The sequence below is a fragment of the Elaeis guineensis genome, chromosome 12, assembly GCF_000442705.2.
Source record: "Elaeis guineensis isolate ETL-2024a chromosome 12, EG11, whole genome shotgun sequence".
In the NCBI taxonomy this organism is placed as follows: Eukaryota; Viridiplantae; Streptophyta; class Magnoliopsida; order Arecales; family Arecaceae; genus Elaeis; species Elaeis guineensis.
The window spans coordinates 2,626,965-2,642,336 of record NC_026004.2 but is presented as its reverse complement, the minus strand read 5'-3'; the positions used below and the strand labels follow the sequence as shown (position 1 = coordinate 2,642,336).

The following is a 15,372-nucleotide window of genomic DNA, read 5'->3' as shown; positions in this document are numbered from 1 at the left end:
CCTTGCTCTGTTGCCCAAGGGCATATCTGATTTGGAGGATGGTCGGAGGCCAGACCTAGGGGGTTGATAGTGGCCCATGGCTTTTGTCCTTCCTGGATGCGGTTCACTAGGGTATGATCGAGGAGTCACCCTGAGGTACAAGGATGGCTTACACCGCCTATCAGAACTGGCTGTCCAGGAACAGTTTGGTTTTCAAAGATGAGGTTGTGCCTATGCAGCGGTGGTGAAGAGAGCCCATTACTTAGCTGAAGAGTACTGCCACTTTGATATTGCCACCATGTTCCTTGATGTCTCGAGTTCCCAGGACTCTCTTGCTGCACCTACAGCGACTCGGGGGACTCTTTTTATTTTCTGGGAGTCCCCACCCTTAGAATTTGTCAAGATCAACTTTGACGACAGTGTTAGGGATGACAGAGATGGTGCGGGCTATATTATTCGAGATCCGAATGTCGGACTTTTGGCTGCTGGGGGATCTCATATCTTCAACCCATCTATTCTTAGTGCAGAGCTCTATGTTGCTTGGACGTGCATTATCTGTGCGAGGCATGAGTTGCGGGCTTAGAGGATCTTCATCGAGGATGACTCAACCACAGTCATTGACTGGATTCGGGATCAGACAAAGGACCTAAAAATCCATCCACTGCTACGTGATATCTGGAGGTCCCTTCGTCATGCCATTGCGTCATCTGTCCTGCATATTTTTTGGGAGGCAAACAACACTGCAAATTGAGCTGCTTCTTTTGTTGTCGAGCACACCAGAGATTGGACCTGGTGGATAGGCGACGACTGCTCTTGGGCACTATGAGATATTTTGTATTTTGATTTTTTAGACTGCATTCGTATTAGAATGATGTGATAGCTTATTTGTATCCCAAAAAAATTCTCATTAATTAAAAGATCTTGAGAATATTTTAAAAATCTGGAAAAGGGCAATGGGCCGGCACAGTCTTAAATAAGTTGGATCTATACCTATCAAGCCGAACGGGTCTGTTCTTATCCGGTCCGGTCCATTACCGCCGTTAAGGACACATGCGTCAATGTAGAGAATGTGCGGCGTTTCGACTCCACTCATCTATTTTTACTCCCATGCCATTATGGAGTCCATTTCGTCAGCCGCCCTTCCAAAACCCTAGCCCTCCCCTCCGTCAGAGGCTCCTCCCAACAGATCGTCCTTGACAGGCATGGGGGATCAAGGCATCGCAAGAAAAAGCTAGAATTCTTCTTTATCGTTCTCTAGGGTTTCCACTAGAGCGCAATCTATGGAGCTTCTCAGAGCTGCGGCTGAGGAGGTATCGACGTCTTCGACGAAGGAGCGTGTTCGGATCTTCAGAGAAAGATTGCCTCCCGTTCTACAGAGCTCAGGTGACACGTGGCTTCTTGCCTTTAGGTTTCTTTGTGACTTTGCTTGATGATCTTCAAATCTTGTTAAGTCCGTTGTCTTGTGTGTTGACTGTAAACATTTGTTTGCTTTCTTGATTGTATTGAATGATGCTGTTTCCTGGTCCGTTTTGTTCTCTTAGTTTCTTAGTTTTGAAAAAAATTCTTGGAAAGAATTTGCTGTTGAAGTTGATCTCTTCACTTCTTGGTACATTTGATGGGTTGTCTAAACCATTATAGGAATTGCTTTTTCTCTATATGCTGTGGTTTATGGGAGGATTGCCTTAGCAGACTGTGTAAAGGATATGATCGTTTGGCATCTTGTAAATTATTCTTTTGTCATGATAGCTGTACTTCACCTATTTTCTTTAGTTATTATATAATTTAATAGTCTGAATGAATTTGCCAACAATAGAAGATCTTCCCCATCAAAGGTATTCTAAACATCTGTTTTCTAAATAGAAGGCGATAGCAAATCATATTCTTTTTTGGAGGTCCATGTCCAAATCCAATCCAAACTGTGTTGTTAAAGTGTCAATGAAGTGTAAATTTGAGATCTTCCCTCCTGAGTGGCATGATATGAACTAACTAATTTGTGTAATGAAAGACTTTACTCTGATTTTTTTTTTCCCCTGCTGCCTTGGTTAATTTGCAGAGTTATCATCTGATGTCGCACCATTGTTGGTTGGTATTGTTTTCCAAACACTGTTCTTATATGACGACCGACCGTCAAGAAAGGCTGTAGATGATTTGATTATTAAAGCTCTAGGGCAGACGACCTTCATGAAGTGTTTTGCCGCATCCCTTGTTCAGTCTATGGAGAAGCATTCAAAGTTTCGCAGTGCTGCAGGAAGCTACAAACTTCTCAAGTGGTCGTGCCTCCTTTTAAGATGGAGTCAATTTACTTCTGTTTCAAAAAGTGGGTTCTTAAGACTTGCTATGGCACAGACATTCCTATGCCAAGACATCATGCAAGGCCCATTCCGTAAACGTAGGGCTTGCAAGAATATGTTTGTCCAACTGTTCCATGAGGTAACTGCAATTAGCAATGATAAGTTTGGGTTTTAAGAAAGTATCTTATCCTGACCTATAAGATTCACTTCATGTTGTTACTTTGGATCTTGCAGTCTCCTGATATCTATAAGATGTACATAGGGGAGCTAAAGGATTCAAGTATTTCCAGTAGGGATGGTGCTGAACTGATCAAAATATTGCTGGAATTTTCAATTACTACCCCATCCTTGTTTGAGGAATACAAGGTAAACCAATCTTTTTCTATCAGTATAATTGTATTTTTTCTTCTTCTTCTTTTGTGTTCTTGAGGCAATAATACTTTCTGTTTGCTTGTTAGTTTTGTCTTTTAGCTGCTGTACTATCTGAATCTGTTGCATTCTTGATGCAGCCAGTATTTCTTGAACTGTATGTGAAAACAGTTCTAAATGCAAAGGATAGGCCATCAAGAGCTGTTGGTGAAGCTTTTCAATCACTTCTTATGCATTTGGAGCATGAAGAATTTAAGACTTTTGTGGTTCCGTCATCCGTCAAAATGCTAAAACGGAATCCAGAGATTGTGTTGGAATCTGTTGGAGATTTATTAAAATCAGTGAATCTTGATTTGAGCAAGTATGCGCTTGAATTTCTTTCTGTTGTCTTGCCACAGGCTCGGCATGTGGATGAGGCAAGACGGATGAGGGCTTTGACTATTGTAGGCTGTTTGAGTCAAATGTCCAGTGATCCGGATGTGCTGCCTTCAATGTTCAGTGCCATAAAAGCCATAATAGGAGGTTGAGCTCTTCTTCTTCTTCTTCTTCTTTTAACTTTTTTTTAAAAAAAAAATAAATTTGTTGTACTGCCCATTGAGGTTTTAACTTCCGTGGGACGGGGTTGTCCCGATTTTCTCATGCAATTGGATGCGACGCTATCTTGCCGCATCCCGACACTTGAGACAAGGGATGTCCGTATGCTGGGATGATAGGTAAACGGTCCCGTTCCGACACATGGGATGGTATTTGTTCTAGTGTCCCATGGGACGTCCCGCCGAGATCTGAATCGTTGCTGCTCACAACTTATTTTGACACTATACTTGTTCTGGCACTATGTTCAAGCTATTGTCAGATTGAGACCATGAATCCAATCTGTCTTGCTAGTTTGATAACATGTTTGATTGAACAGGCTCAGAGGGAAAACTAGCAGTCCCTTACCAGAGGATTGGAATGATAAATGCTTTACAAGAGTTGTCGAAGGCTCCAGGCGGGAAAACATTTAACAGACTGGCTCCCTCTGTATCCAGCTTCCTCTTATCCTGTTACAAGGATGATGGTAAAACATATAATATGTCTTTCATCTACTTGTTTTCCCTCATCTTCTCCTTTTGTTTGTGTAGCTTAGACACTTCTAATATGTATTAACTCTTTGCGTGCAAGTTTAATAACAGGAAGTGAGGAGGTGAAGCTGGCGATACTGTCGGCTTTGGCATCTTGGTTGTCGAGGTCAGCTGAAGCTGTTCAGCCAGATGTTGTTTCTTTTATTGCTTCGGGTTTAAGGGAGAAGGAGACTTTAAGAAAGGGACATCTTAGATGTTTGCAACTCATATGCAAGAATGCTGACTCATTAACAAGGGTAGGAAGGTTTACTACATTATCTTCTGGCGTGACCCCTACTGTTGACACAAAAAGAAAAAAAAAAGGCTTAGAATGCTTAACTGTTTTGTGAAGGTCAACATATTTCAATTTTTATTATTTTTCAGGTCTCATCTCTACTGGAGCCTCTTGTTCAGCTAGTAAAAACTGGTTTTAGCAAAGCAACACAAAGGTTGGATGGAATTTATGCACTCTTTTCAGTAGCCAAAATTCTCTCTATTGATTCCAAAGCAGGTGCTGTCTATAATTGTTTTTTTCATTCTACATTAGAATAACGTGATGCATTTTTAACTCTGCTCACAAATGAGGTCATTATTTGTTTCACAGAAGAAATTCTGATGAAGGAGAAGCTTTGGGCATTGATTGCTCAAAATGAGTCATCACTGCTGCCTGTATCTCTGGTAATTACTTTATCATTCAAGCTGATAAAATTGTACTTCATGGGTTGTGCATAAAGCAAAATGCATTTCCAGTTTTGTACAATCTAGTATTGAAGATGCAGACAGTGACTTGAAAATTAATACAATTGGTAAGAAAGATAAATCAGAGGGTTGGCATTCATTTAAGGGATTATTTTGCTACAACCTGACATGTTACTAGCTAACTGATACATCCACCTAGTAATTGGTTGCTAATTGGATTATCCAAAAGAAGTTAATGGTTCAAGTCAGTCAGTGAAACAGCATATCAAATGCAAACACGAAATAGGAATATAAAGAATTAATTGACATTTAGTTAGACTTGTATGTTGTGACCAAGGCAAGGCATCGGGGCACCAACTAGCTTGGTCCACTTATTCACTTGCCTTGCTTGGTACCCACCCCCCACCATAATTTGTTAATCGAGACCTGGAGCATCTGCAAATACCAGAGCTTGGCATGCTCCTTTTGCGTGCCTGCTAGATGGTTTAGTTGTGTATGAAAACCACCTGAGAGTATGCCCTCTATGTAGGGTGGCCATTTATGATCTTGATAATTAGGCGGTGGCTGTTTATGGTCTTCAAATTATACAAATCTGTCTCATCTCGCACCCAATCAGTCCATGCTTTAGTTCCCCATGTACATATGCTCCAAAATAGTAATTATTTGAAACTCTTTTTTTTTAAAGTAGTACATAGTTATGATATGTTTTCAGCACATTAAAATTGTAATATTACCATCTATATCTGGGACAATATATATCATAGCATCTCGTTATGAGTAAGTAGCCATAATTATTAAAAATTATGGTTTGTTTGGTGGAAAATCCACTCTCCCTAGTTAGCTTGACAGAATTATCCGGTGAACTGGGGCATTTTATTGCTTTCTCTTTTGCTCAACAGGTTTCAAAATTATCAAATGAAGATTGTATAACTTCTATAGATCTTCTTGAGGTTCTGCTTGTTGAATATCTATACAGGTTTTCAACTCTTTCTTGGTGCCCATTAACATTGTCATGTAATGCTCTTATGAAATGTGAAAATTGTAATTTTTGGGAATAACTGGTACGTTCTTTTTTTTTTCTTTTTTTTTTCCTGTGTCCTTTGCAGAGTGTCAGAGTTCTTGTCTATCAAAACCTTGTTGCAGGTACCTGAATTAGCTATTGCATATCATCTAATACGTTATTGTTGATGTGTCTTTTATAATATTATTCTTGTCTGTGGTACAGTTACTACTTTATCTAATATGCCATCCAAGTTGGGAGGTTCGCAAGGCAGCTCATGATGCTACCAGGAGGATTGTCTCCTCTCTGGATTTGGTGGCGGAACTTCTTCTTGAATTTACGAATTGGTTGTCAATAATCGGAGACAGAATGTCTCTTATGAAACTAAGGTTTGTTTTTTTTAGTTGTTTGCCGTCTTTTGGTTTGAAGTGTTGTCATCATTCAAGTTCTGTTCAAAAAGCAATATTTTTCTGAATAAAACATGTTCTTTAAACATTTGTAGCTGATTTACAATAATTGCCTAGTTATACATCACCTTGTTCACGGTTGTTGGTTCTGCCTTTCTGTTCTAGTGTGAAACAAGTTAAATGTTATGGAGCCTCAGTACATAATAATTTTAAGAGCTTTTCTCTTTTTTTGTGTATTCATTTGATTGTGTATCATTATCTTAACCTAGCTGTCATACTTGTTTGCTTGAATAGTGATGCAGAAAGCTCTGTGGACATGCAAATGCCATTCATCCCGTCCATCGAAGTCTTAGTTAAATGTTTGCTTCTGATTGCGCCTGCAGCTGTTGCCACTCGCCCAGGATCTTACTTTCGGCTTATCTTTTGCTCACACCACCCTTCCATTGCTAGCGCTAGTTGCAGTAGTGGAGCTTGGAAGGTATATATTTGTTCTTTGCAAAGTAGTAGCCTCTTGTTGCATTAAATGCCATATTTAATACTATTTGTTGGTTTTAATGGTTCACTGTTTGAAATATGAACACAGGACCTGTTTTCAAGATTCATGACTTTCTAATATGTAACTGGTTATTCTGTGTGCCTGTCCCTTGTTTTATTTCGTATCTGTAGGTATCTGCATATATGTGAATGTTCCTCCACCCTCCTGTGTTGTTTATTTTATTAGTAATTTTTCTATATTTAAATTTGCTCCAATGATAACTTCATGATTGTAATGGATGATCTTGGAAATAGAGTCTCCATCTGAGGTATCATTTTTCTTGTTTAATTTTTTCAAAAGGTAAAATTTTATTTTCTCATGATCATAGTTTTGTAAAAGTTCTAAAGTTTAAAACTTTTGCATGTCTTGACTTTTCTGATGGGTGAGTTTTTTTATAAGGTATGATGACTAAATTTTAACTGGCTTGCATAACTTTCCATATTTAACAAGGTATTTTGGTTTATTGTATGTACTAAAACAATATAGGGAGTCTCTCTTGAAAGAAATAATTTTTTTTTCTTGTTACTTCTGTCATCTGAGGCAAATTCTACTTGAATGCAAAAAAGCTTTCCTTTTTTTGGTGCAGAATATTCTGGTATTAAGTTCATTTGATGAAGATCTCATTAAAGTCTAAATGCCTAGTAGCTTTGCTTTGACCAGAATTAGATGCATGACTGGTGTACTGGAATCATATGGGAGTGGAAAGCTATGGCCTAGTGGCTTAAATATGTTACTTGTGTCACACCAATCTGGAATCTTGCTCCAGCAGTTGCCTCTTGATGCTTTTGCTTCCCTTGTTAGTATTAGTATATGGGAGTGAAAAACTATGATCCAGTATCCAAAAAATATTTTAATTGAGGTGCTGCGCCTATCTGCTATCTTGCTTTCACAGCTGCCACTTGATGCTTTCACTTTCTTTCTTGCCAAGCTCCTAATATTGCTACCACAAAATATAGTGACCAACGTTAGTTCAAATACCGTTGTTCTATTACTTCTTTGTAAATTTGAAGCAGCAAATTCACTGTTCAAGAAGATCATTCAACAAATTAGCGGTTTTTTTAATTGTCAGTTATATTCAGGTGCTTCCTTGGTTTTCCTGTTCCTAAGTTTCTGTCTCATTTCTCGACTCTTGCTACTTAGTGTTGGCCTGTGCAGAAAGTCAGGGAACTTTCTCTTTTAGGATGTTTTCTTTTACTTAGTCGTGGATTGGTAATTTGACAAGCATGAGTAAATATGAGCAGAAGGAGACAGAACTTTCAAGAACTATGCTGATTACCACTCACATATGGCATGATGTCTTGGCTGAACATTGTCTGTAGAATTTCAAAATCTAGACCAATATAATTTTCAGGCTACATTACATATACAGAAGGAAAAGTAAGTCCTGTCTGGGGTATGGTTACCTAGCAAACAATTGAAAATTGGGTTAAAAAATGGTAAATCTGAAGCAACAAGTGGAAGCTGTTGGAATCAATTCTGACCATCAGTTAGATATGACATAACTTATCGATCAACACTCTTCTCATATTTTCAGCTATACAATCTCCTTCACTTAGAACTGATTGCTCTTGCCAAAGACATCCTCTACATGTGGTCTGAAGTGGATGGTATCAACTTTTATATTAAAGTTTTTAAATGTTATATTCTATTGGCACTTATTTTTTTCCTTTTTCAACAGTGTAGTGTTGATATCATCATGTTGTTCAGTTGTAACTGATTTTTTTTCCCTGTTCATTAGTTATAATTAGTTCATTTTGTCAAAAATCAAATTCTATATATTAGTTGCACGTAATCCTACTAAATAGCTGTTTCTGTAAATTATTCTCAGAGGCTCAGAAGAAGCTTGCAGAAGCATGGATATGATATTATTGAGATAATGGCTGCAAACACGGGGACAATTTGCAAGGTAATGTTGGTTGTAACTCTCGATGTCAAGACATCTTCCCCCTTCATTCTTCTGGCATTTTATTGATCGAAAACATGCAGTATAACAAAGAATATGGTGCTGAGTATGAATGGCTGCAAAATGCCATTATGGCCAGCAAGGTGATGGTGAACATTAAGGCTAGTTTTACATCTGTTGAAGAATGGAACCTCTTACCCAGAGATGAGTATTTTGTGATGACAAAAAAGGGACTAAATGACAGACTATTGTAGTCCATCTTTTTCAAAATTACCCTGACCATTATTTGCTCCCTCAAAAGCATCACAACCTTCATTTGTATGCCATTTTTAGTGAGCTTAGCACCTATAAAGTCAACTCACTTAACCTTGTAACTCATGAAAGATAGCATTATCTAGGAGCATCCTTATTCGTTTTCATGTGCTAGAATTATTAAGTGTCAGTATAGCTAGTTTGTATTCTTTAATACTGAAAAACAAGATTTTAGGTCTTTGCAGGACGTCTTGCGGGACACCGAGATGGGGTACCATCCCATGTATTGGGATAGGGCCGTCTCGCTAGCGTCCCAATCGGGACATCTTCTGTCCTATCATGATGGGGTGGGATGGCAGCGCATCCCATTCTATGGGGAAACCGGGATAGCCCCGTCTCACGGGATTTACAACCTTGCTTATAAGCATGTGAAGTCTACTCCTCAAAAGAGTTTAAAATCTCTTTGCTTCTTGACTGCCTTATAAACAGCCAGAAAAGTAATATCAAATGACAATTGATATTGGAAAGAAAAGCAGTTATCCTGTTGGAATGCCTACAAAGGTAATTCTGCTTGGGTTAGAGGAATGGATGATAAAGGACTTTTTAATTTCTGTAATGGATAAGGGAGACTCTAAGCGTTGTCACCCTCAAGAAATTCATCAAAGAGATATACCAGCTACTTGGGTCATAGAAGAGCTTTCTAAAATAGGCCTTCAATAAAATATTTAAAAAAATGATGCAGTTTCGTGCTGTTTCCATGTCTATGTTCTGGCATAGGCATGGGATACTCAACTGTTAATTAGAATATCAAACTGCAAGTCTTTTTGGAGATGGATCCAGAGCAAGTTGAACTTGCATCCTGGTATCAGCAAAGTTTTACTTGAATGGGCAATCCAAGGGAAATCTAATGTCACAATCTCATTGATGCTAGTTTTTATAGCTATTGGTCTGATGGTTTATTCACACATAATGATGAATAAAGCCCTTGAACAATGTTTGATGTGTGGTTAGCCACTCAACAATTTGAGCACAGATTTAACATTGAACTTCTATTGACCTCTCCCTCTCTCTCTTGCTCACAGGATCTTGTTATAGAATGCCAAACCTGAAAATCTTTGGAAGAAATAATGTGTCCCTTTCATAACACCTTTGGGGGAAGAGGAGGACCTAAGGGCACCATAATCTGAGGATGAGCAGATTATAAGGCCAAGTTTCCTTTTCTAGCATATCTCAAGCTCTTCTAGCATATACCTTCCATCTGATCCTCTTTCAAAGCCAATCCTTAAGCTGGCCATGTTGGTGAATGAAATTAACTTCTTTGCCTCAGATGTCTTTTTTGGTAGGAAACCAGGATGGAAATATGTCATACAAATGGTCTGCTGGACTTCTAATGTTGTGGTAGACTGCAATAGAGATTTTGAAACTAGACATGTTTTCGTGAAAATATTGATCCCCTTTTTTCAGTTCTGGAAGTCTTATCCTTCTGCCTAAATTAATTGTGTAGAAATGACTAATGGGAACCTTGGACAAAAGGCACAGGTTGTCCTTAGTCTTATATCACATGCTGAACTAATATCTGTTCATGATGTCCGATGGCCACTGCATTTTTTTGGTTTAGCTTTTATGTACTCTGTTTTATAGTCCGATAAGCAAAATAGTCATCATTCTCAGAATGTACTTTTCAGGGAAAACGTCTGACTCCCATTTCTTTTACTAGCTCTGTGTCTTTTACTGTTGCAAAACTTTGTCCTAGTGTTCAACAATGCTTATGTGAGGCATTATGAAGATGCTCCCTAACAACTAATGATGGATGAATTCTTGCACTTTGCTGTCATGCGTTACTGCTCTCATGCTCTAATTTTATTCAATGTCCATGTCCAGTTCATCTAAACAATTCTTATATTGTGAAAAGAACTCATCATCCAACACTTCTTGGTACCGTAAATGGTAATTGGGCAATATCCGCTGGTTGAATTTATTTATTTTGAACTGACACATAACTTCTCACATGGTCCTATGTTTATTTAATTTTATTCCTATTTCATCCTTATACATTATGTTTAAATTTTTTTCTCTTACATTAGATGTTGGAACTACAAGATTTATGGGGTAATGGTGAACAATTTGATTGTATTTGTAATTTCATATATTATTATTTTTTGTAAGTAAGACAGCTAAATTGAGATTATGTTAATCTTTATATCTTTGTTGTTTACTTTATCTTGGATGCTGGTTTAGTATTTTGATCTTCACAGTGCCATCATAGTTTTTTTCTCCCAGGATTTACTTGGGTCAATGGGATTGTCAAGTTCCAATGCTCTTGAACAGCGTGCAGCATCATGTGCATTATCAACATTAATGACAATCACACCCAATGACACATTTTTAGAGTTTGAAAGAGTCAGTATCAGTTGTTCTGTTTTAATTTTGATTCGGAATTTTGATTATATATTGTAATTACCATGCTCATTTCTGTCAAATGTACTGGTTCTTAACAGCACTTCAGCAAGCTTCCGGACTTCTCTATGCATGATACTCTGTCAGAAAATGACATTAAGGTGATATGATTCAAGCATGTCTTTGCTCTTCTATTTGATAGCTAATGCCTCACAACTCAAACCCTTGTTTCACCAATTGCTAGCCTGAATGTTAATGATATACTACTTGTTCTGATAGCCCCGCAGGTGACGAAAGGCCTTCTCCTTCTAGTGTCATCCTAGGAAGCACGGATACGGCAAAATGACTGCCGTACCAGTGCAGTGTCGAATACATATTCGTATCGTACCATACCCCATATCCGTATAGCAAAATGGCTGTTATATTTTTAAGAATTTGTCATATCTCCGTATCCATATCGTATCGTACTCGTATCCCGTATCATATTTGTGCTTCCTAGGTGTCATCATAATTATCAATTTTTTCTTTTGTAGTTACTAGTCTTGCACATTATGAGTAAAAGTAGTGTTATGTGCTATTTATTACAAGACATTCAGTTAGTCAAATCATAGGGTTTAGCAATCTTTTATTTGCATGACTACTTCGTGCAATATGACTTAGATTTGGAATTTATGTAACATCTCAACTAGATATAATTTTCTCCATTCAACTATTTATTATCTGATTATGCATAATAATTGTTTGTATTTTTAAGAATCACAAAAGACTCATTTGGTTAACGGGAAGAATTTTTCTTCCTTGGAATATTATTCTTGGGAAGCTGATTCATGGGAATATGATGTTCGGGAAAGTGATTTTGTCATCTTTGTTTGATTATGAGAAAGTGGTTTATTTAGAGTGGCTTATGTTTGGTTGAGCATCCGCTTTTTTGGAAAAATTGTGTAAAATATCTATTATACCCTTAATATAAGAAAAAACCTTATCCTATTCTATACATTATTATTGTTTGCAAATAAAAAATTGTGATGGTTAAGGGTATTTTGGGCCATAGATTGTGGTGGTTTTAGTCATTATGATGGAGAGAGTATTTATTTCAGCCATAGATCTTTCGTGATGGCTTAAAAGGGTATTTTTAGAAAAAAGTTTCTAATTCTCATCCCATGGGAATATCAAAAACCCATGTCCTACATGGGTTGTTCTTTTTCATTAAACTTGGGAATTTTATTCCCATGGGAACACCTTTTTCCAATCTCTCTTTTTTAAACACTCCAACCAAACAAGAGGGAATTTTTCCACTTCCCATTTACCACACTTTCCCTCTAGAGTTCCTGCGAACCAAATGTGTCCAGTGAGTTTGACTCCTGTACAACCATTTTGACAGCCATGTTGTTGCATTTGCAAGGCAGATCCACCTATATAATATCGAATAAAAGTTATCGTCATGTCTGACTAGTATTGTGCATTATGGTGCAAGTTAAAGTGTGTATATGCTCGCCACCTGGGTAATATGCTTTTGCCACCCAATTTAGTGTGGGGATGTATTAATGTACCATTCTTTTGGATTTTGATCATTCTCATACCGGCTTTATTCTTGTTTTGTGGTTCCTATATGGGCAGCTTTTAGTATAATTTTGTTGTGAAAACTCCGGTATTCTAAAGGAGCTTACCTTGGCTTCTTAGGTGCTGACCTTATTATTTTTCATGATGTTTTAACATAAAAGATGGGTTAGATTTATGGATTAATACTGGATGATGCCATGTGGATACTTTCCATTGACTCATTACATCTTATTTCATATCTTATGTTTCATTTGTTGGATTGTTAGGTATTTTTTAGAGGTTTCTCTTTATATTTATTAATTTTAAATTTTGTTTGTTTTTTTCTGCCTTGACTTTTAGGCATTTGCCTTGTCCCTACTTACTGGGTGGTCCCTAGCTGCCATATGTCACCTATAGTCTTTTAAAACATTGATACATATGGAATATCGAGGTTGACTGTAGCTTGTCATTAAAATGCTTGTAACTACATGCCCGGTTTGATATAAAACACTGTATCGCAACATCCAACAGTATAGTATAGTGGACTAATTGACTGTTCACTTCTTTCTTCCTTTCAATTTCTTTCTCTTTTCTTTATACAGGCTGTACAATTTTGCTATCATATGCTTGAGTTTTTTTTTCATGTTGTCTTCCTGATTGTAGGGTTCAAGTCATGAAGAACATTATATGATGTGCTGTATAGTATGTTGATGTGGTAATCTTAGTAAAGATTTTTGATATGCTATTCTTAATGTGTGTCTTTTGGTTTTTTGCCCTCTCATCTCTTTATCCTTTCTTTACTAGTCTATTGTTTTTACAACTTTATACTCCAACCTTTCTTGCTATAGCTGTCTTGGCTAAAATTTGGCACCAACGATGGCTTGAATGTCAAGTTGATTGCCACTTGTAAAAAATTGTGAAACCCTCAGAGGACTATTTTGTGGTTTGAGTTGTGCTCCATAATTGACCACATATTGATGGGAGAAGGCTTGAAGCCTTGAATGATGATAATTTTTTAATTTTTGCTTTTAACTTAAAGTTACCATTGCGACCTTAACATTCTTGTTCATTTTATTTCTTCTACTTCAGCCTCCTCTCCCATGTGTTTTTTTTTTTTTCAAGATTGGTAGTGCTTGTGCATATTGCCTTGTATGTATTGTTCCATGTCGTATTGGTATCTAATCGAGACTTAGAATGCCGAGTTGATGTCCGTATTGGATGTACTGACATTGTACCAACATGTTACTGGTCAGGGGTTCGGTACCAAGATGACGGACCTAACTTATTTTGATGAGATTTGATAGATGATAGCAAAAACTCTCATTGGAGAGTAGGGTTGGAATCGGGCAGGGCCGAGTTGGGTTCTTTTGCTGTCCACGCTCGTGATTGAAAAATTTTTGGGCTTCTATCATAGCAGAGGGTCAGAAACCTTTTTAAAAGCCTGAATCCAAGCCAGTTCCAATGTTTGAATGGCCTTGACCTTGGTCAAGCCTGTTAGGGGAAGAGAGAGGGGTATAGCCCGCATTCAATCTTCTATGGATGAGTTTGAGGAGAAGTGAGAAAAGAGAGATCAGGTTGGGTTGTGTGAGAAGGTGGGGAGAGAGGAGAGGGGAGAAGGGGATTGGGTTAGGAGAGGGGCAGAGAGAGTGCAAGAGGGTATCATGGGGAGTGGGAAGGGGTCATGTGGAGAAAGATGGAGGGCGATAGGAGATCATGGGGGAAGAGGGGGCAGAGAGGAGATTTGGGGGTGGTGGGTGCGTGGAGGGGATTAGGTGGGGAGAGGGTTAGAGAGACAGTGAGACGAGATTGTGGGTAAGGGGATCATGTTGAGAAAGAGAGGGGAAGGTGATTGTTTGGGAGTGTAGGAAGGAGATGGGGTGAGGAAGGAGGGAGAGGAATGGGCACTGAGAGGGGAGGAGAGAGAGAGTGGGGGAGTAGGGGATTGGGTGGAGGGAGAGATCAGAGGATATTGTTGAGGGGGAGGAGGGGGTGGGGAGGGGATCAGTTTTTTTTCCTTTTCCCACGTTGGGGGGGGGGGTGTCAAGCTCTGAAATGGGGCAAAAAGGAGGGGGCACAAATACTTTAGGAAACATGGGGCCCAGAACGTGGCTAGAGTCTGTTTGGGCTAGGGATAGGTTTAAGGATCAAAATTTAATCTGGCTTAAGCTTTAAGGCCTAAGCCCTACCTGTATTTTCTTTGGCTAGGATGATTGGCATGCCACATCTTGTTTGCATGTATTTATGAATTGGCATGCCACATCTTGTTTGCATGTATTTATGAATCTTGTACTGCCTTTATCTTCATGTCACATCTATCGCTGGGATATGTGGATTGATCTTTCATAACAGCTTTGGATTTTTCCTTGGGGTTTCATTCTATTAGGTTGTTTTGATTTATTTACCTGTGGTTCCATTCTCACTTAAGTTATATCTTATGTTGTGTATGCATGCACGTGCATGTCTTTCTATATGTATAATATTTTTTTCTGCTTGCATGTGATCTCTCTTTTGATTGACCAACAAGCATTCACAAGGCTTAATGGGGACAAGGCTTGTGATTATGGTCATTCAATTTTTTCTTGCTCACATTTCTTTTTGAAGTTTTCCAAGATGATTTTTTTTTTTAATAATGCAGCTTCAGATATTCTGCATGTGTAAACGGAAGCATCTGACTAGTACTGCTTAAATTCACTTTTTTCTTTAATAGTAATATATTAAATAACCATTGCTGGTGCAGATTTTTAATACTCCAGAAGGACAATTGTCAAGTGAACAAGGCATTTATGTTGCTGAGACTGTCACTGCCAAAAACACGAAACTTGCAAAGGGTCGTTTCCGTGTTTATGATGATCAAGATGGCTTGGTAAATCTTTATACTTTTCATTTTGCTTTTGTTATGCA

At 38.2% G+C, this 15,372-nt stretch overlaps 1 protein-coding gene across 1 annotated transcript in view; it reads left to right on the top strand.

Annotated features, from left to right (window-relative positions):
• Nucleotides 1–1,108: 1,108 nt before the first annotated feature.
• The window catches only part of LOC105055782 (protein ILITYHIA), a 53,175-nt gene continuing 38,911 nt past the window's right edge, over nucleotides 1,109–15,372 (top strand). Inside the window, exons 1-16 of the mRNA XM_073246568.1 lie at nucleotides 1,109–1,362; nucleotides 2,033–2,409; nucleotides 2,505–2,636; nucleotides 2,780–3,161; nucleotides 3,550–3,696; nucleotides 3,812–3,996; nucleotides 4,124–4,250; nucleotides 4,344–4,417; nucleotides 5,338–5,414; nucleotides 5,545–5,581; nucleotides 5,664–5,827; nucleotides 6,140–6,323; nucleotides 8,209–8,286; nucleotides 10,816–10,935; nucleotides 11,034–11,093; nucleotides 15,209–15,334. Coding sequence (XP_073102669.1) covers nucleotides 1,260–1,362; nucleotides 2,033–2,409; nucleotides 2,505–2,636; nucleotides 2,780–3,161; nucleotides 3,550–3,696; nucleotides 3,812–3,996; nucleotides 4,124–4,250; nucleotides 4,344–4,417; nucleotides 5,338–5,414; nucleotides 5,545–5,581; nucleotides 5,664–5,827; nucleotides 6,140–6,323; nucleotides 8,209–8,286; nucleotides 10,816–10,935; nucleotides 11,034–11,093; nucleotides 15,209–15,334 — 2,373 coding nt within the window. The 5' untranslated portion in view covers nucleotides 1,109–1,259. The remainder of the gene's footprint in view (nucleotides 1,363–2,032; nucleotides 2,410–2,504; nucleotides 2,637–2,779; nucleotides 3,162–3,549; nucleotides 3,697–3,811; nucleotides 3,997–4,123; nucleotides 4,251–4,343; nucleotides 4,418–5,337; nucleotides 5,415–5,544; nucleotides 5,582–5,663; nucleotides 5,828–6,139; nucleotides 6,324–8,208; nucleotides 8,287–10,815; nucleotides 10,936–11,033; nucleotides 11,094–15,208; nucleotides 15,335–15,372) is intronic.